Source organism: Cucurbita pepo, chromosome 18 (assembly GCF_057944985.1).
Source record: "Cucurbita pepo subsp. pepo isolate OVF chromosome 18, ASM5794498v1, whole genome shotgun sequence".
In the NCBI taxonomy this organism is placed as follows: Eukaryota; Viridiplantae; Streptophyta; class Magnoliopsida; order Cucurbitales; family Cucurbitaceae; genus Cucurbita; species Cucurbita pepo.
In genome coordinates this window covers 8,028,577-8,051,471 of record NC_141815.1, presented here as the reverse complement: position 1 = coordinate 8,051,471, position 22,895 = coordinate 8,028,577, and the positions used below count along the sequence as shown (strand labels likewise).

Sequence of the window (22,895 nt, the reverse complement as noted above, 5' to 3'; positions counted from 1 at the left end):
TCTAGACGAGAATACGACTTATCGAGCTAACTAAGCATAAATCAAGTCAAGGATACGACTTATCGAGCTAACTAAGTGTAAGTCAAGCTTAGGATACGAGTTATTGAGCTAACTAAATATAAATCGAGCCGAAATAGAGGTCCTACATTCCTTAATGCTTGTCAATATATTGTATGGACGTTAACATACATGTCAATTAGTGATGAGGTCGATGTCACACCTAACATTATATAATTTATTTTTCCTTTAGAAAAAATAAAAAATAAAGACCATGTTGTTGACAATGAAAATGAGGTAGGTATTAATGACATGACCATTCCATCTCTTCTCTCGAGATTTATTATTATTATTATTATTGTTGTATGTTTCTTAAAAGTGTTCATATGACTCGAGAACTCAACTATATCAGAATATTAAACTTAGAGTATAAATATCGGGTAAAGTTAGATTTCTTTTCAGTTTGAGTTATGCTGAATTTTTTAGAAAACTAAAAACTCGAGTCAATTCACGAGTTGACATTTTTTGGTCGGATTAACCCGACCAACCCAAAAATAGGATTTCAACAAATCCAACTTTTAAGATTATTACAAAAATTAAAAATATTTAACATGATATAATATTTTAAATTTTAAAATTTTTAATTATTAATGCAACATATATTTTAAATAAGATATTTACTACGTTTAAAACTTATTTTTTAAAAAATAAAATCCATAATATAACAAACTACATATATATATATATATATATATATATATATATATAAATTAACTTATTATAATAATTTACATTATTAATTAATTAATTAATTTTTTTTTTTGTATACTCACAATTATTTTTTATGTCCTATTTTTCAATATTTTATTTAATTAGATTTATTTGTTTGGATAATTAAATTATAAAATTTTAGTATAATAATTTATATTTATTCAGCTTAATCTTATATTTTAATAATACTCAATAAATTTAATAATAATATTTATCATTTTACACACAATATAAATATATTTTTAAAAATTTATTACAGCTGATACAAAATATTGGAAATAATTTAAAAATAATAAGTATATAGTTTTAAGACGCCGTTAATTCACGGAAGCTTGTCGGAGTCAAAGGTTGGGTTCTCCTCCTTCCTCTCCTTCCGCCTCCCTCCTCCCTCGTCGCCCATTCTCAGTCCTCTCTCGCCATCGCAATCTCTCCGACGTCTCTCTCTCTCTCTCTCGCTCTCGCTCGCCGGAGCTCACAGTGGCTGAGTTTCATGAATCAAAGCTCTCCCAGAAATCCAAAATAGCCGCCGCTTCTTCTTGTTCTTCGATTTCTGTCACAATTCCAGACCATAATCACCATTTTTCCACCAGATTTTCCTTCAATTCATCGCACTTTCCCGCCTTGAGAATCGTAATTCCTCTCCCACTTCCTTCCATGTTCTCAACCCCATTCGTTCTCTCTTTCTCCCTCATCCTTTCTCTCCCAATCCTCTTCCTTCTCGCGCCTCGATTCATCCCTTCAAGGCCGCAATCCATTCCAATCCAGCCGCCTGATGAACACGACGATCTGTTCCTCTTCAGTCGCGCCTCCGCCGGATCTAATGCTAACAATCCATCAACCTTCTCTCATCTCTCTTCCACCAATCCGAAATTGAAGATTGCCTTTCTGTTTCTTACTAATTCCGACCTCCATTTCGCTCCTCTTTGGAGTCGTTTCTTCCCTAATAACTCTGATCTCTACAATGTTTATGTTCATGCCGATCCTTCCGTTAATATTTCGCGCCCTGGCGGCCCTTTTCTAGGGCGTTTTATTGTTTCGAAGCGGACTTATCGTGGTTCTCCAACGCTCATCTCTGCCACGCGCCGCCTTATCGCGACGGCGATGATTGATGATCCGGCTAATGCGTACTTCGCTCTCTTGTCTCAGTATTGTATTCCTCTTCATTCGTTTTCTTATGTCTATAATTCTCTGTTTTCTTCGACGACTTTTGATTCAACCTCCACTGAATCCGAGCTTACCCGGATGGGTGTGCGGATTCGATTCAAGAGTTTTGTGGAGATTGTCTCGAAAGAACGGCATCTCTGGAAGAGGTATAATGCCAGGGGTCGATTCACGATGATGCCTGAGGTCCCGTTTGAAAAATTTCGTGTTGGATCTCAGTTCTTCGTGTTGACTAGAAAACACGCATTGGTGGTTGTTAATGATCGGACGTTGTGGAAGAAATTTAGGATTCCTTGCCGAAGTTCTGATGATTGTTACCCTGAAGAACACTATTTTCCAACTCTTCTTTCGATGAAGGATCTGAGTGGCTGCACACAGTACACGCTAACTCGGGTTAATTGGACTGGAACTGCTAATGGGCATCCTTATACTTATCGGAGTTCAGAAGTTTCTCCGAAGCTTATTCATCAGCTACGGAAATCGAATTATTCAGAATCTTACTTGTTTGCCCGGAAATTCACACCGGATTGCTTGAGACCGCTGATGGGTATGGCGAAGTCTGTGATTTTCAGAGACTGAGATCTGTTACTGGTAAGTTGAATGTGCTTTAGAAGTTGTTTGTTTACTTGATTTGCAGCTCGCTTTCCATGTTCCCTTTGGTTATAGAATTCTAGTTGTGAGTTTGTATCTTTGCTGATGAGTCTGACATAGTTTTTCCTGACTTGTGAATGGTGGGTTGATGTAAGTCGATATTGTTCTCTTTGGGCTTTCCTTTCTCGGTTTTCCCTCAAGGTTTCAAAACGTGTCTTCTAGAGAGAGGTTTCTACACAATGCTTTGTTTTCCTCTCCAACCGATGTGGAGTCTCACAATCCACCCCTTCGAGGCTTAGCGTCCTTGCTGGTACTCGTTCATCGATGTGGGATCTCACAATCCACCCCATTTGGGGCCAGCGTCCTCGCTGGCACACCGCTCGGTGTCTACTCCCCTTCTGGGCTCAGCGTGTTCGCTGGTACACCGCCCAATATCTGATACGATTTGTAATAGCCCAAACTCACTACTAGCAAATATTGTTCTCTTTGGACTTTTCATTCGGTGCTTCCCCTTAAAGTTTTAAAACGCGTCTGGTAGGGAGAGGTTTACACACCCTTATAAATAATGTTTCGTTCCCCTCTCCCACCAACGTGGGATCTCACAATCCACCCTCCTTCGAGGTCCGACACTCGTTTCCCTCTCCAATCGATGTCTCACAGTTGAGTAGACCAGAGGTTTCACATGTTGTTTGTCTATTATTTTGTAAAAGTAGAGAGACCCACATTACTTTCATTGCCGTACTAGAAAGACCCTCATCCTCCTTTGGAAAATTTGAAGTTTTGGATGCACTTCATTCTCTAGATTTTGAGACTTGAAGAACATGAGCAATATGTTTTTTACTATCTCAGTTTATATCACAAGTCCAGTTTACTGTAGGGGTTTTGTACCCTTTTGGCTCACTAGTGAAAAGGGTAGCTCATGTCCTGTGTGCTGCATTATTACAGGTTAAAGACAAAAGAAATGATGTCGGGCCAGTGCTGTAGCTTTACTTCTTGATAAGGAAGAAGAAAAAGAAAAGGTTCTGTGTGGGAATATGGCTATGAAGAGGCGCCAAAGTGCCCACAGCCTGCCTGTAAGCCCACAATCATCCAGAGAAGTGCCAGTCCAGACAAAGCTTCGGACAAAGCATAATTCGGGAAGAGGTACGAGTGAAACAAAATGCAAGGTACTCTCGTCGAAAGCTGTATTATATTAATAATTTCTTCCACTTTTTGTTCCTTGTATTTTGATTATGTAACAGTAGTTACTGGCGGAAGAACTGAGAAAAAAAAAAAAAGAAATAGAATCATTCTCCTGTCATTTCTAAGGTTTCTTTCTTGTACATATGTAACATCATTGAAGGTTTGAAGAATGGAAAAGGATTATTGGGTCACTAGGAATTATGAAGGTTGTCATGCTTCTATGCTCTTTCATTTTTGGTCTCTTTCGCCCTTGAAACCTTAGTTTTCCTTTACTCTTCCTAATCCTTGTGATTTTAGCTTTTAAGTTCCTAATATTTTTGTGAGGATGGAGCTACGAGGAAAATGTTTCACTCACGGTTTTAATAAGCTTAGCTTTGATAAAAAGTCGATCAGTTTCAATTGTAAGTTTGAGTGTTAGGGATAACGACTCTTCACGTCTTTACAGTGGTACGACATTGCCTACTTTGAATATAGACTCTCGTGGCTTTATTTTTTGTTCTCTCAAAAGGCCTCAATATCAATGGAGATAGTGTCCTCACTTATGTACCCATGATCTTTCCATTACTTGGCTAATGTGAGACTCCAACAATCCTCTCCTCAAACAAGTACCACTAAACCTCCCTTTAAATAGTCATCTATACGTGTCCGTCTAGTGCTATCCAAGCTAACTACTATAGATCTTCACTATGAGTTCACCTTCGAAACTCACTACTTCTTTGTTCGGCACCCAAGGATTCTCCGACATGGGTTAGTTAGGGGCATGACTCTAATACTATGTTGCAAGTAATTCTAATAAACTCTTGTTGCAAGTAATTCTAATAAACTCTTGTATAATCTGAATTGTGAGAAGGAATAGGTTATAGAAACTTGAGTTTGTGTAACATGTAGTTTACAACTGTTTAATTTTATTTTTTTGAATCTTGATGATTTGAGGAAGAATGCCTCCTCTGTTATGGGAATCATAAGTAGGGTGTGTTCTTAATTAAGTATACAAGTCAGTAGAAAGATTCGCACTCTTGTGAAAATTCTGTGCTCGATTAGTTTCGAAATCTCGAACGATATTCATTCAGAACCTTTTCTCTGTGGTTTAGTTAGCTAGTAAGCTTGATGAATGGTGTAACTGATATGTTGTTCTTAATTTTGATACTCATTACTTGGGATGTGTAGCCATGTTGCCTTAAATTGCTAAGGATTGTCACTATTGATATCTAACGTGTTCCACCTAACACGTTTTGTGTTCTATGCTTCTTAGAATTCACTGCTAAATTAAGTTTGCTGATGTCTGAATTCAAGATTTAGCTAACCATCATTTTCAGGATAGTGGGTGAATTAGTTGAAACATCCTTAGTTTGGATAGAAAAGTAAGGTTTTGTAAAGGCTTTGGCTCTCAGTTGGCTACCTGGTAAACCAGTCTCGAACTCGAGACGAGTTAGCAGTAAGTACATGTATAAAATCCTCCTACTGACTAGTCTTGACTCGAGTTTTAAGTAGCTTATGAGAATTATTTAGGAGGATAATTGTAATAGCCCAAGCTCACCGCCAGTAGATATTGTCTTCTTTGAGCTTTTTCCTTTTGGGATTCCCCTTAAGGTTTTTGAAATGTGTCCGCTAGGTAGAAGTTTCCACACCTTTATAAAGAATGCTTCGTTCCTCTTTCCAACCGATGTGGGATTTCACAATCCACCCACCCCCTTTGAGCCCAGCGTCCTCGCTAGCACTCGTTCCTCTCTCTAATAGATGTGGGATCTCACAATCCACCCCTTTGGGGGCCAGCCTCCTCGCTGGAACACCGCTTGGTGTCTGCCCTTGATACTATTTGTAACAGCTCAAGCCCACTACTAGTAGATATCCGTTTTAGCACGTTACATATAGCCGTCAGCCTCATGATTTTAAAACACGTCTACTAGGGAGAGGTTTTCACATGTTTTTAAGAAATGTTTCGTTCCCTTCTCTAATCGATGTGAGATCTCACAGGGATTACCCAAGGTACAAGGTTGTATTAAACTTTAGTTTGGGGATGGAGACATGTCTTTTTGTATTTCAAGAAGTTTGTCATTGTGCTTAGTCGAATCAACAAGGACGAACACGGAATCCCGACCCCTTCGCATGTTTAGAAGACAAGAAACTTCTCTCAAGACACCATTCGAAATCGACAGTGGAGAAATTCCTTACAAGTTTGTTGAACACATAGCTGAAATCCCTTGAACAAATATATATCGATTGTCTTTATGTCTCTAGCACTTTCGTCGTAGACCTCTCCTTGTTCGAAAATTATCTTAGAAACTGAGAAATGTTCCCGCCTTTGGGGTTAACTACTATTGAAGTCTACTTGTCAATTGCTCTCCTTCTATCACATTCGAGATATAGGACTTCTTCCTCTTCTTCAATCTCGGTATCGATATCGACTTCAAGTTCATCATCCGATTCTTGTATTACCTTAGACAAACTTATGGCCTTCTCTATGGACAAGGATTAGAGTCAATGCCCACATGATCTTAATACATGATAAGTATATAGTAATTCATATTATAATATATGATATTGTGACATAATAATTCTATAGAATTTACAGCATGAAACGACACATGTTCATAAACTAAGGTAATATTAACCAATTTTACATAGTTTATAAATATATTAGTTTTTAAACCTAACATAATCATTTTGTTAATTTCTTTAGTGAGTTATTTAATAAAGAGTTATTTAATAAAGACTTAGTATAGACAAAAATCATTAAATGTTGTTACCATAACTGTTCTTTGTTTGTACAAGTTTAACTACCTTAATAATTTCTTGACATCAATAGATTCTTGTTTTTGTTTATTTATCTACCATATCTAAGCATTAATTGAAACTATATATGGTAGTTTGAGTGTGAGATTTCAAAATAGATATGGGTTTGTTGTTTAATTATTATTGAAAAAAAATATGTTAAATTTTAAATGTTATAGATTTTATGTAATTTCAAAGATTTAACAGAACTTAAAGTTGTTATTTATACTAACGAGTAACATTTTATTTTTTGGTGGGCAATCATAGAAATTTTAAAGTTAAGTGTGTACTGCTTAAAGCAGTTTTACGTTGTGCAATCTCTATGAATTTTTGTAGGAAACACGTGAGTGAAAGACAAAACATCCTAAAGGACGTGTATTAATTTGTAGAGGAATGTTAGAGCCATCAAATACACGTGTACATTTCAAATCCTGAATTCTAATTCTTCATTAATTTCATTGATTCCATATAAAAAATATTCATTCTCTCTCAACCGTTTCAATAATATTTTTAAACTTTAAACAAAAAAATTTCAAAATCACACTTATCATTAATTTTGGATGGAAACTGTTTATTAACAATTTCCATCCAAAATTATCGATACAAATATTTTTTTAAAAAGAAACTTTTTGTTTTATAAAGTTTAAAAGTATTACAAAAAAAATTTAAAATTTGAGAATATTTTTCATAAAGCTCCATTGAATGAATAAACTTCTCCCTCCCGATTAAGAATTAGTCAATGATGTTCACTGCGACCATGGAAAACTCTAAATTTGATCTTCTGAAGACCAAACACTCTTTGAAAATTTTATTTTCTAAGACCCGAAGACTTTGAAGATCGAGAACAATCTATTTACATAAAGTCACTTCGAAAACTTCGAAGAGAAATTGAAGATTCTCGAAGTATATGACACTACAAGATTTCGAATTTCTTCAAGAACAACAAGTAGCAAGTCAATACAAAAATCAACAAACTAGCAAGTCACTTCAAGAAAATCAACGAACCAACAAGTAGAACAAGTCGATCCAGCATGAGAAGAATCATTGTACCTTCGGTCTCATTCCACCTTTCGATATCTAAATCTAGTTTTTGTACTTTCAATAAAACTTAAAAAGGTTTAAATACGACAATCCGAATATACTACTACTTTTGAATCAAAACTGAATTTTGTAAACTAAGAAAAAAGGTAATTCAATAATACAAATATATATACTTTCATAAAATAATAAGAATAGTTTTACAGAGAAAAATCAAAACAAAATTAAGAAACTATTAAACAACAAAGCATTTATTTTGAAAAGAGAACCAAAGAAACTCCTCAACTCATCTGGCATTAGCTGGTAATATACCCGAACACAGCCCAGCATCGTTTTGAGTTTCAAGCAACAAGATCAAGGCCAACTTGGGAAGCAAACCTGAACCAAAATTTAAAAACAATAATTCAAGTGATACCACAAAAGACTCGGTCCTCGGACTAACCTCGAACAAAAAAGACAGAAACTTCATGTATGATCGACCTCGATTAAGAAACCGAGGGAAAAGAGGTTCTTATATCTTTACATGAATTATAATGTACAAAGCAAACGAGCAAAAATTACAGAAAGCAACCAGTTTCTATGATACACCACAGGACACCCTCAAAGATTCTAAGAAATTACATCTCGCCGTGAAGGAAAGTTTCATTCCCCATGAAAAAGAAATAATGATAATAATGGGGTCATAGCAAGGATTCTAAAAGATATTTAGAGATGAAAAAGAACTGTGTGGGACGATATATCGCTAACTTCCACGTGCTCGTGGCTCAATAAACAAGGGACGATCAAAACTCAGCATCAACTTGTAGCACAAGAGAAGAGAAACAAAATCTAACTAACTCACCGCTTGCAACTTGGCTCTTGAGAACATCTTGTAAGGCCTATAATTTGTGTTGAAAAATCAGAATTTCATCTGCTATTTTGTGTTAAAGATCCAATTGGATATTTCTGTATGAGGCATAGTGCTATATACAGAGAGCATCAGAAGGACCAGGCTGCAGACGTTGTTCAACAGAGAAATCATCAACTACATCCATGCAAGAGAACCCCGATCACTGGCAACTTGTGGGCGACCTCTTGTCGGTGTTGGTGGCCGATTAGCATTCAGCTCCTGTTCTCAATAAAACCAAAAGAATTAATAGACAAAACAACTGACATTAGAGTAAGAGGCAGCCATAGAAGTAAAGTCACCTGCATCCATGTATCCTCCGTATGGCGTTCTAGAGACATCTCGGGTGATGTTATTGCTGGTGGTATGGGATGTATAAGTTTTGGAACCACCACAAGATCTCTACCCAAAACTAAGATCGCTCCAGCATTATTTGCAGTTCCTGTACAGAAGAACATGTTTTAATGATATGACTAGGACGTGTAAGACGTAGAGTTGAGGCACACGTACCACAGTAATTGGTAGCTGAGAAAAGTGTAATCAGATGCCCCTGAGCAAAACGTTCAAAGCCATCCATTACACATTCATGAGCACGAACTATCAACTGAAGATCATTATTGTTGCAAAATTCCATAACACGATCAGGCTGCAACCAAACAAGACAACTATAAAATAATTTCAACTTCATAGAAACATCCAAAATTCTATTACTGAAGCAAGGTGATCATCAAACTTTGATTTCCAAACTGAGCACATCAAGTTTGAGGCATACAACAAATGGTGCATAAATATCACGCCTTCGATTAGGTATGTTGGGAAAAGAACGAATCTCTCTGCACACTCCTTCCTAATTTAGCAAATCAATTGATGTACTTTACGTTACTAGATACCTATACCGTGGAATAACTGAGTCATTTTTCCTAAACTAAACATCACCTTAATGTACTCTAGATCCTGAACCTTAATGCTCTCTACAACGAAACATTTCATCTTACAAGGACATGTTTAATTTACCGTCTAATTAGTTGCAAAATTATGCAACCTACCACCCTTGTGAGAAGAAGGAAGACAACATAAATTGCACAATTGACATGATCCAGAGATGAAATATTCATATGAGAAGGTTTCAACTTCCAATAAAGGTTTCACTAATATTAAGGTGATGTTTCAACTACCAATCAAAATTTTCATGAAACGACATGCAAACGTCACCCAGCGTTCCTAAAACTCCCTTTGTTTAAATCCATACTAAAGCGAGTTATAACTCCAATACAAGACATTTAGACTAGAAAGAAAACAGATGTAACTTGTAAGGTAGTCTCAAATATACGTAATTTCTTTTTAAATCAAATCCAATTTGAAATGGTGCATCCCTCTGTTTAAGTACGACACACAAATTGAGAATAGTCTTAACTTTAAAAATGAAAAGAATTATTGTCCTTGCCTCTACATGAATTACATCCCAGTGTTTGAGAACACACATAAAGTACACAAGTTTGGTTTCATCGTGGACTTTATGAACAATAGAGTTCTTGAATAGAGTACCTAGATTTTTTTTTTTTTTTTTTTTAATAAGAAAATAGAGATCATCTTGGATAGAGTCCCTATCCTATTTAGACTAAAACTTAAAACCCATTTTAAAAGAGGAGGAAGTACACGCTACTAACCCCAAAAGTAACTAAACCAGGGCCTCTAGCATTTGGTCGTAACCCTTCAACGCTGTCGTTCTCTGTGGGGTCAGACCTAAGGAAAATAAAAATATATCAGTATAAAAATATAAGTTATATACATGGCTATCATGAAAAAGTAGTAGGAAACCATCACGGATTTGCACCGACCACAACAAATCCATTAGCACTATTGAGCCTGCTTCCATAGTAATAGGACGCTGAAGACTTTCAATCTGCTCCAGATGGTTAATTGACCGACCAATACCCCCATGCATGCAAATAATCTTTTTTTCAATCAAAGCTGCCAAAGGGAGCCAGTTAAACAAACGATTTATCCGATGCCATGTCCAGATTCCATCTCTTTCACCCTGGTCATTGAGTTGTAAAGTTGAGTTGAAATGAACCAGCACAAAAATGCATCCATGAGGAAAAAAAAAATACAGCCATGGGAAACGACTATTTTATACCATTCGTTCAATGCACTCAATCCGAAAGCCAAAAAGGGCATTAATATCTGCTGCTTCATGGTTCCCACGAATCAAATGCACATTATTTGGATACTCAACCTGCAAAATTTATAATAAAAGCATATTGTCCCATGAAAAAATTGAAGTGACGTGCTATTGACAATTAAATTATAATAAACACAAATATATGATGCCAGAAAAAAAACCTTTAAAGCTAGCAGAAGAGTGATGGTTTCCAGGCTGTGTTGGCCTCGATCGACATAATCTCCCAAAAATAGATAATCAATGTACCTAATAAAAAGTTATTGAAAATTAGGAAGTATTATAAAGCACAATAAAGAAAAAGACTGATTAATGCATCCACTTCAAAGTATTTCTACTGGAAACGGTTAACCATCCCACGGGTTAACCTAACAGTTGTCCAAAGCCATACCAAGAGACTTTAATAAGTCTAGTCCCGAAACTATCAGATTTTGGTGTCTATTCAGTCCATGAACTTTAATAAGTGTCTAATAGATTGCTGAATTTTCAATTTTGTGTCCAATAAATTCCTTAAATTTTAGAAGTATTGAATAGGTTCTCACACTTTCAATTTTGTGTCCAATAGGTCATTGAACTATTCCACATTTTTTTTTTGATAACCATGACAAGAATCTTAGTTTTTGATTTCCCTTCCAGAATATTTGGGCAATGACAAACTAATATTCTCCCTTTCAAAGAGTGGTAATTCTTGTCATTGCCCAAAGAAATGAACACCATACCGATTGACTGGAAGGGAGAATATTAGTTTGTCTCATCAACAATTCACGGATGATACCCTATTCATATATTCAGAAGATACCAGTTCCTTAGTTAACTAGAAATAGTTCGTTCTCCGTCTTTGAATTCATGTCAGGCTTGAGTATAAATATAGGAAAAAGCTCAGCTATGGGTATTAATTGCAACCCTTCTAGCTGGTCCTCTTGGGCGTCTTTTGTCAGGTGCGAGGTGAATCTTCTTCCCACATACCTACAGCTTCCTTTGAGGCATAATTTGAGATGTGTTTCCGTTTGATATCTGACCTTGGAGAAGTGTCAAAAGAGCCTTTCCACTTTTAAAAGAGTCTTGTTCTCCGATCAAGAATGGCTTGCCCTTATCCAAGTTGTTTAAACAGGAATTCCTATTTGCTACCCCTCTCCTTTTAAGACTCCAGTGTCGATGACTAAAAGTTTGGAAAAGTTGTGATGAAGGGCATTTTTTGTGGATGGGGTTGAGGACGAGTTGCACCTTCTCAGTTGGGAGGTGATTCCGTGGGCTTAGATGTTAGGTGAGTTGGTATTGGCAACCTGAGACTTCAAAACGAGACTTTCTTGGCCATGTGGTTATGGTGTTTCTTTCAGGAATCTAATGGAACCCTAAAATTTCAATTTTATGTTTAGTTGATATGTGAATATAAAAAACATGTTGAATAAGTCAATGTCCCATTAGACACCAAATTTAAAATTTAGAGACCTGTTAGACAAAATTGAAAAATTTGGGACTTGTTAGGCACTTTTGAAAGTTTAGGGACCAAATAGACACAAACCTTAAAGCTTAAAAACCAAACTTATAGCTTAACTATAAAAATATTACAAAGTAAATACAAGCCGAAAACTTACGAAATGTCCCCTGCTGTAGAAGGTGCACCATACTCATCAAAAAGGCGCATGAGATCCCCAAACTGACCGTGTAGATCACCAAATATCTTGATTGGAGCCTTGAGTTCTAGAACACTTGGTTCAGATGAAAATATTTTTTCAGCACTCTCACAAAGGTCAGCTATTTCATTAGAATCTAAAAAAAATTGACGCCGAACAGGAGGCTTCCATCCACGAGGTTTTAAGAGATGGGCTATGACCTGCAAAAAATTGGGGGAAAAGAGAAAAGAACTACATAAAAAAAAAAAAAAAAAAAAAAAAAAAAAAAAGTTATATGCAAACAAAATAAAATGTTTCTCAGGGAAATAAGGGGCCATGGGAAACCAGCTTTATTTTGGATGTTGAATGCCATCCCATTTGCTGTTAGGCAAGTTCTTGTAGCATAATTTCAAGCTCATTTGGTTCCAATGTTGGCGTTTCTTCCCTTATTCTTCACACTTTTTTAGATCTTTCAGGATGGTTTCATTATGTTTTGATTAGTGTCTCTAGTATTGGTTTTTGGTTATACCGTTTGTTCTGAATTGATTGCTTTCACTTTTGGTTTGTATCTCTTGATTTTTTTTTTTCTCTCTTTACTTTATTTTCACTCCCTTTGGGAGTTTGGTTCTCCTGAACAGTTACTCTTTTTTCATTATATCAATTGTTTCTAGTTCAAAAAAAAAAAAAAAAAAACTAATATTTCAGTTTTAATATACTTAATAATAGTTAATACCGTTTTTGGAACACTGTTAATGGACATCTGTCGATCCAGAAGCTTCCTTGCTGCAGTTGCACTCTCTGGGGTACCATAGCTCACACGACGACCTTCATTTTCAAACTGATCAATTGAAAGTTGCCTAACCAGACCGCCTAAAGCCCCACTAGTTTCAGCGGCTACAACCACCTGAAACAAATGGGACAAAATATTAGCCATCAAGTTTGATCTAATTGAGGCTTAGTTACGTAGTAATTGAGATCACATTCAAAAAGGTAACCAAAATCAAAGACTGACAGCTCTATGATGCAATCGAACTCCAGATGGAGCAATGTTAGTCAATGCATCTGAATCGGGCTTTATCAAGCTAGATATTTGTGTCCCACTAGGAGTAGCCTCTGCTCCTCGATCTCTGTCAGGCAGTTCAACTTCCCCATTGTCTTGTACTCGTCGGGCCTTGGCAGCAGCCAATGTTGCACTAATGGCCTCAGCTTCTGCAGCTGATGCTTCAACCAAATACTCAACACCTTTATTTAGTCTCCTGAAGAGAGACAGGATGCATTGGTAAAGCATGTGGCAAGCAACAACTAAGTATTAAACAAAAATCAGATCAAGAAACTTTTGTTTTACCGAGGGCCCTGAAGCATAGCATTTTCAGTGCTTATATCAGTATACATGTCACCACTTATAGAAGGAGCTACAGGGTTTCCCAGCACTACAGCACCATCAGGAGCTACAACATGAATGGCCTGTCTACTCCTTTCATCGTTAAATGCATATTTTCCTGACAGCCGCCCAGACTGAATGCCGGATGTAGCAGCTGAAGCTGCAGCATGTGAAGCTGCACTTGTAGTTTCAGCAGCTGCTAGATCTTCAGCAACAAGAAGGTCATCAAGCAACACCCCTAAACAATAATATAACATGTTATACTGCAACCTCGCCAAACAAGAGAAGAGTTGCATAATAGAAAAATCACATCATCCAAAATTTGACATCAGAAGCCAATGGAGGTTCCATAACCAAATTTGATTAAAACGCACTTGCACTACCTACGAAGTTCTAAATAAGTCGTAGAAGAAATGAAGTTATCACTTGCCCAATAAATCATCACAGAAAAATTAATAATGGACATCTCAAAGCCAAATGTGGATACTTTCATTACTTACCACCCCGCAAACCACCATAAATGAAGATCAAGTCACCCACAGCAGCAGCTGCATGCCTACAACGCCTTGTTAACTCAACTGCAGCATCCCCACCGGCAGCATCTGCACTGTATCTTCCTGTCCTAGGACTGGTTACAACTGATTTTGTATCACACCAGATGCCTGCTGCGGTATCCAACACTAAAAAAACAGTAGAAAACAGTAAAGTTTTTATTGTTCAAGTTGAGAAAATCCATATAAATTAAATATAACAATTTCAAAAACATAAAAGCTAAAAAGTAGAGCCATATTGGCCATATTTCTAATGAGTGTAAAACCATGAAGTATAATTTAATACGTAGCTAGTCTCACAATCCTTTTTTTTTTTACACCCAGCGACCTCAGGGCCCACCTCCTTTATAAACTAAGTCATAAGTATTTCTTCCTTTTAATGTTCTCTTCTTTTTTTTTTAAGTTCTGTTTTTGTTTTTCTTTTCTCTCCCTCTGGGGGATTGTATCTCTGAACAATTCTCTTCCTTTTTATCAATTAATGAAAAGTTTGTTTCTTGTTAAAAATAATATCTAATAAAAATTGGAGCATGAGTAGGGAAAAACAAGAACCTGCAATACTTGATGAATCTTCCACCATACGGCCCCCACCAAGTGCTCCTCCAGAAACATGGAGTCGTGCATTTACAAAGATCTGAAAGAATTACAAACGCATGTCCAGACTTCCCATAGTGTACATAGAGGCCAAAATCAAAAAGGACAAAATAAATCTTACAGCAGCATGTTGATATCTTGCAGATGGTGAGACACCAGGAGCAATTGCCCATTCCCAACGACCATCTCTGTGTTTAGCTAGCCCATAGGCACTTGCCAATGGCTAAAAAAAGATCAGAAAATGAACAAAGTATAATATAAAATTAACATATATAATGCAACATGGGTAGCATACTCCAATAATATAAACATAACACATGGAACATTCATGACAGAATAAAACCTAAGAAAAAATAGTTAACGGGATTAATTCAATCCTCCCTTATGTTTTTTCGTTTCTTCGTTTTTCCTTTTCTTTTCTTTGTTTGAATTAACATACAATGATAGAACAAAACTGAAATAGAATAAAAAGGAATTAATGGACGTTATTGCACCAAGCTATGCACTTGAGAATAGAGAATATGTCTGTGAGTTGACACAAACAGAACACTCTAAGACTTGCTGGATACGCCTCAAACACATGTTGCCACAACAGATATATGTTGAACTGAATACAAGCTGAATACTTGTAGGACACCACATGTTGACACTAGTAAGCACAAATTACGATGTTGCCACAATAGATATATGTCGAACTGAATACCAGTTGAATACTTGTTGGACACCACTTGTTGACACTAGTAAGCACAAATTACGTATTAGAGACTCACGACTAAGTAGGCATCGTACTTTTTCTTTTCTTTTCAAAAAGGAAACAAATTTTCATTGATAGATGGAAAGAAATAAGATATTCGAGTTAATAACTCCTAAGATTAGACATCAATCCGCACAAAAAAAAAAAAAAAAAAAAAAAAAAAAAAACGGAAGCAACCACCCACAAATAATAAATACTATAGAAGGATTGACACTTTTTAACTCACCACACTGTTTGCATCCCTTCCTCCACATAGCAGAAGAAGACCATCAGAGCGGGCACTTGCAGTTGCATACCTAATTAAGGTATTAAAGGCTAGATTAGGGATAATCTGATAGCATCCACAGAAAATCATACAGAGCCAAAGGGTAAATAGTAAAAGGAAGTTCATACTTTCCAACAATAAAATGATCAAAATTAAATCCATGGTTCAAGCACAACCTCAAAATAAATAAATTTAAAAAAAAAAAATGGAACTTTGCACAAGCCAGCTTAAGCTAGGAGACAATTACACCCTCCAACTATAGATAACATTTTCGCCCTCACTTATTCTAATTGATCCATTAACCATTCAAACTTAGCAAAGTGCTAACATTAGACCTAATCATTAATGACCTTAAACTCTACATCGCAGTTATTTTTACTTAGTTTCAAAGAACCCCATTTGAACATCTTACCCCAAACGTACCTACCTTATCCAAATCCCAATCTTAACCCCAAATTTTTTTTAATAATTATTATATATTTATTAGGCAATTCACCATCACCAAACTCGACCCTTATCTTCAAGGCCTTGGTTTGAAAGATTTGCAAATCTTTTCAGAGCTTGTTTTTTCCTTTTCTTTTTTTATTTCAACCCTGGTACACCTTGTCACAAATAATTATAGGCAGACATGCATACAAGTGTAAATGAGATGCAGAGACATTTATTTTAAGTTAAAAAATATGTGGGGATGGGGATTTGAACATCTAACCTCCTGGTCAAAGGATATATACCTTATTCAATTGAGTTAAGCTTAAAGAATATATACCTTAACCAATTGAGTTAAGCTCAGATTGACAATTTTATTGTAATTCCTTGGGATTGGTGCATTCTTCTCACTCTTTTGTAAATTTCATACACGAACGAATTGTTTCCTTTATATATATATATATATATATATATATATATATATATATATATATATATATATATATATATATATATAAGAGACAACTTCATTGATGTTTGAAATTTACAAAAAGGACATGACCATGATGCTTACAAAAGACCTTCCCAATTTACAATGAGGGAGGTAGCAAAACTATAAGACAATTTACCACGGGGGGAAGGTGATTGAAACAAGAGAGAATGGGTAAACTTACATGCAAGGAGGTGGACCCTCGCCTTCAGGTTCTAACTTACGCCATTCATAAGGCTTGGCAGCTGTATCCAGTGCCCATACATCAGTCAGTGGCCGTTTTCCTGAGTAGTGCAATCAAATAGTTAAACAAGATTCATCTAAAATAAGATAATAGCTAAGTTACGAAAGTTTCCATATGAACCAACCAAGTGAATTATGGCGTAAGCGGTGGCTATGACATACATGGAAAAAAGAATATTGGGTGGTTTACAAAGTGAAAAGAATGTCCAAAAAACTTTTGATGGAACATTATAAAGCTTAAAGATCCCTTTGACAGATTCTTTTCTATTAGGGTAGGCAATGGCAGGAATACGCCCTTTGGAGTGATAGATATATGGGTGGAAAATTGTTCTTTAGCCCTAAGGTTTACAAAGTTTTTTTTAAGTTCCAGGGAGAAAGATATGTTGATTTTGTAAGCATATCAAGAAGATTGTAAATCATGGAAATTTATCATAATTCAAGAGAAGAAATCTCAGAGATGAAGAAATAAGTGAATTTCTGAGCTTTTACACAGATTTGAGGGTGTTCCAATTACGAGATAAGAAGATAAAAAGGTGTTGGTCTCAAAAGATGCTGTTAGAATAGTTTCCATAAAGTCCCTTTTTAAAGAATTTGTTGATTCTCCACCCACATCTAAGTATCATGTATTTGCAATGTGAAGACATCCGACAAGAGTATTTAAATGACTAGCCCTCATGGAAGGTCTAAATGTGACTAAAAGATTTCAAAGGAGGTGACCCTACTTGGTCAGAAAGGCGTCAACACATTTTTGAGGCAAACAAGTAAATAGAGAGGAAAGATTTGAACAAATCAAAAACCATATAGGTTCTTGGTATGCTTTTATTTGTAAGAGTTTAGCAGTTACTACCCCAGAATACTGCAAAACATCAAACATGCCAAAGAACTCCCAAAGTAATTTCTTCTTGTTGACTCATTGAGGTGCTTCCTTATACTATTCCTAAAGAAATTTAAGGGAGTTTCTTTGCATTTATTCTGTACCTCTTTTAATGCCAATAATATGGTTTCTTTTGTTTGTACTCCATCTAAAGCGATGCAGCCCATTTGAACAGGTTCAAAGTATAGTTCCTTGTATACATTTTCAAAATATTAAATATAAATTGGACAGTGTGTGAAATTTGAAGAATTTATTGTAGCAACAAGAATGAAGGAGTGGATTGAGAAACTTGTGGTCCTTATATTTGCTTATAAAATGAAAAATAGAAAAGAACCCTCTATGCATGTTCTTATTTAAAAAATAAATAAAAAGAACATTCTGAACTTGTTATCTAGGCACTATAAGGACCAAACATCTTGCACTTCATATCCCTTCTAAATTAAAGCTCAATGATATGTAACTCAAGAACCTCTTAGTCGACCTCTAACACTATCAAGGTTCTTCACAAAGCTTAAGCAATACAGAAATATCGCACACCACACCTCTTGTTGGTACACGACTCTCAACAGCCCACTCAAGGGTTCTCATAACCCCATTGTCCGATAAAGCATGTCAAGCATACACCTCCACAAACTAAAATAAAAGTATTCTTCTCTGTCTCAACCTTTACCAAACACATATGAACAAGGAAGTCAGATTATAACCTAGTAACACATGATACGGCATATGGCATCTTGACTCAAAGGCTTACATGGAATCTCAAAAAGTAATAGCAGAAAAAAAAAGAAAAAAAAAAAGGAAAGCAATGGGCTTCTCAAGAAACAATAAATAATAAACTACATTCATTTAAGGTGAGACAAAGTGACTTGCCATCATTGCCGCCAACTACCATGAGGTATCTTTGTCCAACCAAAGCCATTACATGTCCATAACGTGCCCCTGGGCCACGACCATGCACAGCAACCCTACAGGATTTGGAACGATCTATTATTAAGATCAAACATAAAAAAACAAACAACAAGAAAGAACAACTACAAAATTCTAACCTGTGCCATCTTGGACGATGCTGCGTGAGGTCAAGGACATGAAGATCCTCAGATGATAAACCAGCGGGACCAATTCCACCCTACATTGAAATAAAGGGGCCTAAATAAATTATAATATTGATCAATAAATCTAAAACGTGATTCCGCATGTGATGAGAACTTAAGTGGGATTATTTGACAGACAGATACCTGAATAACTACCATTGTGCCCACAGCAGTAGCTACATGAGCAGCCCTTGGGGTGGGTGGTTCTCCAAGTGGAGTTACCCTAAAAAAATAATCCATCGACTAAAGTAATGCATTGAGAAGTAAAAAAGAAAACAAGTTGGCAAGAAAATAGCATTCTCTAAAGCTTACCTGGACCATTTATTTGTTAAAACATCATAACAATGCACATCAGCAGTGGCACCAGCTAATCCTGCTCAATTAGTGGCACAAAATTGTCAAGCATAAAGGTCGAATAAAATAAAAGAGAAAAATGCTATTAAAAATCATCACTATAGAACCCCATAAAGAAATCCTGAGTAAACTTACAGATAAAATTAAGGTATCAACGATAGATGATCCTTTGGTTTAACAATTCAAATCAAATTATAAGAAGGAAAAAAAAACACTTTCTATAGGTCAAATTTCATGTTCCCTGCACTCAACACAAGCCTTAACCATATGTGTTAACAGGGAAGCCCGAAGGCTGTTCCCCACCCTGACAGGGAGATACCAGCCATCTCTCCAAAATTATCTGCAGACTAGAATAAAAGAATAAGAGTAGACGACTCGGAACATTTATATTTCAGAGAAGCTAGTAAGCTAGCGGAATAAACATCATACAAATAGGGTAGAAACCTCAATATTAAAATCAATAGACAGAGGGTAGGGACCTGACACCATCGATTATTTAAGATAATCTGCAAAAACTTGTGGTGATTTTTGTCGATACCAATAGGTATTCATAGCCATAACTGATTAAGAGCAATATATTCTTTTGGCCGGGGGGGGGGGGTAAAAAGTGGAAAGGATAAGAAATCTATCCTACGCCTGAGCAAGAGAACCATTACAAATCATAATGGTTCCTAGCCATACAATCAATCAATTTGTGCCTCAAATGTTTCTTGGGATCTCATATTAAAGATATCATGCACACCTTAGCCCAACGTCAGTTGATGACACTAAATAATCAGCACATTCTATAGAACTGGAAAATTGCTTAACCGCATTGATATAAGCTAAGAGCAGAGAAGTAATTCGATCAAATAGCAAGCAGAAGAACAATCATATAAAATGAAAATTGAATAGAGACCCAAAAGGCTGCGTGCAAACTCCATGTACAGTTTTCAGCTGATATTACCACCAAGAAATTCCAGCAAAGAAGCAGTAAGCTTCAGGCAGAATCCCAAAAAGAGGGAGGAGCAACCTAAAAGTAAAATGAAAAGAGAAACATACGGATGCCAGCACTTCCGGCGGATGTAGGAGTCCCTGAGGCTGCAGAGTTGCCCTCGAGAGCAGTGGCACCGCCAAACAAGATAAGCCTCGGCCCTATGTATCCCGGAGTCCCATCCTCACCAACAGCACACACCGCAGTCAATGTGTGGCCGCAGCGCGGCCCAGGGCCATCTTCCTTCTTATCCATTAACGCATTCACCACCGAGTACGTTGGCGCATGTCTCGGCCCCAAAACTGGGATTTGCTGAACCTGCGGCGTAGACGACTGCTGCTGTTGGGATGCGGCCGGCGACTGTATTGAAGATCCATTTCCCTCAGAAGTTTGCTCCCCATCCTGGTCTCCCTCCATTTCCGCAGGCGGCGACGCTGTGTTCTGGTCCTGCGCCAGATCGTGATCGACCTCGGACAACATAGACGAATCGACTTCCATCCCCATCAACCCTTTGATTCAAACCCCTACTCGTAGAGATCCGAACTAAAATTCACAACAAACACCAATCTCCATCAACATTCAAATTCCTAACCCAACCATCCATCCACATGAAATCATCCAACTCCCATCGCCGGAACCCTAGAGCTCGAATCCTCTGTTTCAATCAATCCCAAAAGTAGCGCTACAATAAAAATACAATCCCCGCAACCTTCTCTACCTCTTCACCCGTAATTCCCCCCACGTGATGAAGCTCAGACAAAAAAAAAAACACACACACAAAAATCAAAACTCCGATGACAATCTCAGCGGCCCCTTCAAAGACATACGTACAATACAAAAGTGAGAGAGAGAGAGATGAGAAACGAATACGATGTTTTCTCTCTCCCAATAAGCCCAAAATCTGCCAAAATTTACCCGGTATCACAATAATGTACATAACAATAACAACAACAACAACAACGCGTCTTCCATGGACGAATACCTGTGCTTTTAGGATAGAATTGAGATCGTAGGAACGTGAGGAATTAGCGTACGGTGGATGAACAGCAGCCGTGGCGGTACGGCGGCGGAGAGGGGGGAAATGGAGGACTATGGTCACCGGAATTACCGAAGACGGGTCCAAGCCTTTTTTTCTTTCCTTTAACAGAAAATTTCACCTCCTACTTCCTAGGTGTTTTTTTTTTTTTTTTTTTTTTTTTGCCTCAAAATCCGATGGGGCCGGGACAACTATATTCTTACCTCTCCCACGCGCTCTTTCTGGCGCGTGTCACGCCCTCCACACTTGTTGTCCTCTTTCTTCAATTAAAAATGGATGATAAAAATAGTTTTTTTTTTTTTTATATATTTTTTGTTTTAAATTCCCCAATCTAAATACTTTTTTTTAATTTAATTTAATCATATTTTAGTTATTCAATTTTTTTATATAATTTATTTGAATTTCCTAGTTATTAATTTTTTTTACGACAGTTTAACTAGTCAGTATAAATTAAATAAATACTCGGATCGATCCATTATAAATTTCATTTAAAGACTATTATTATTTTTAATAATTAGAAAATTTAAACTCTGTATTTATACGACATATATTCACGAGTAAATAAATAACTGTTACTGAATAATTTAAAATAAATTATTATTATAAAGTAAAATAGCTTCACTCAAAATGGAATAAAAATAAAATTTAAATAAAAAAATATATTAATAGATGTTATTCAACTAAATCTATGTGTATCATGAAAAGTACGAGATAATATAACATCAATCAATTAGTTTGATAAAGGTTAGTAATAAATTTCGTGATTAAGCTTAATTAACAAACTAATTAATATTTACAATGATAAATCCATTTGGATTAGTAAATGAATTTTTATATGATGTTAAATAATTTATGTTAATTCCGATATTTAGTTCTAGTAAATTCTAGTAATTAATTTTTTTTTTCTTTTTAAGAGCTAATTAATTATTTGCTTTAGTTGTTTATTATTAACATAAAAATGTCTATTTTAATCCGGATGATGTTATAATTCTGCGTATTGTAATTCATTTTAATACAATTTACAATAATTTGATTAAGGGTACAGTTATCTTGAATAGAATCAAACCCTCGTCTCCGGCCTTGTTTAGCTAATAGAGGGAAATCTCTCAATTAAGGGCACGGTTATCTTGAATAGAACTAAACCCTCGTCTCCGACCTTGTTTAGCTGATAGAGGGAAATCTCTCCTCCCTCCATCGTCTTAAGAGCACGGTTATCTTGAATAGAACCAAACCCTCGTCTCCGACCTTGTTTAGCTGATAGAGGAAAATCTCTCCTCCCTCCATCGTCTTAAGAGCACGGTTATCTTGAATAGAACCAAACCCTCGTCTCCGACCTTGTTTAGCTGATAGAGGGAAATCTCTCCTCCCTCCATCGCCTTAAGAGCACGGTTATCTTGAATAGAACCAAACCCTCGTCTCCGACCTTGTTTAGCTGATAGAGGGAAATCTCTCCTCCCTCCATCGCCTTAAGAGCACGGTTATCTTGAATAGAACCAAACCCTCGTCTCCGACCTTGTTTAGCTGATAGAGGGAAATCTCTCCTCCCTCCATCGCCTTAAGAGCACGGTTATCTTGAATAGAACCAAACCCTCGTCTCCGACCTTGTTTAGCTGATAGAGGGAAATCTCTCCTCCCTCCATCGCCTTAAGAGCACGGTTATCTTGAATAGAACCAAA

General features: G+C 36.5%; 2 protein-coding genes across 2 annotated transcripts; one reads left to right on the top strand and one right to left on the bottom strand.

Annotated features, from left to right (window-relative positions):
* Positions 1 to 997: 997 nt before the first annotated feature.
* LOC111779742 (Core-2/I-branching beta-1,6-N-acetylglucosaminyltransferase family protein) lies at positions 998 to 3,900 on the top strand. Its single transcript, XM_023659862.2, has 2 exons — positions 998 to 2,520; positions 3,466 to 3,900. The coding sequence occupies exon 1, from the start codon at positions 1,423 to 1,425 to the stop codon at positions 2,506 to 2,508; it is 1,086 nt and encodes a 361-aa protein (XP_023515630.1). The 5' UTR covers positions 998 to 1,422; the 3' UTR covers positions 2,509 to 2,520; positions 3,466 to 3,900.
* Positions 3,901 to 7,670: 3,770 nt separating this feature from the next.
* On the bottom strand, positions 7,671 to 21,328 carry LOC111779740 (serine/threonine-protein phosphatase BSL3). The gene is made up of 23 exons (XM_023659861.2): positions 21,166 to 21,328; positions 20,252 to 21,084; positions 19,169 to 19,229; positions 19,001 to 19,079; positions 18,812 to 18,891; positions 18,636 to 18,730; positions 16,833 to 16,932; positions 15,694 to 15,763; positions 14,835 to 14,936; positions 14,672 to 14,753; positions 14,072 to 14,251; positions 13,536 to 13,809; positions 13,203 to 13,446; positions 12,924 to 13,094; positions 12,173 to 12,411; positions 10,742 to 10,826; positions 10,536 to 10,634; positions 10,237 to 10,436; positions 10,066 to 10,141; positions 8,909 to 9,044; positions 8,701 to 8,840; positions 8,354 to 8,620; positions 7,671 to 7,890 (listed from the first exon to the last, which is right to left on the bottom strand). The coding sequence occupies exons 2-22, from the start codon at positions 20,685 to 20,687 to the stop codon at positions 8,537 to 8,539; spliced, it is 3,033 nt and encodes a 1,010-aa protein (XP_023515629.2). The 5' UTR covers positions 20,688 to 21,084; positions 21,166 to 21,328; the 3' UTR covers positions 7,671 to 7,890; positions 8,354 to 8,536.
* Between the last annotated feature and the right edge of the window lie 1,567 nt (positions 21,329 to 22,895).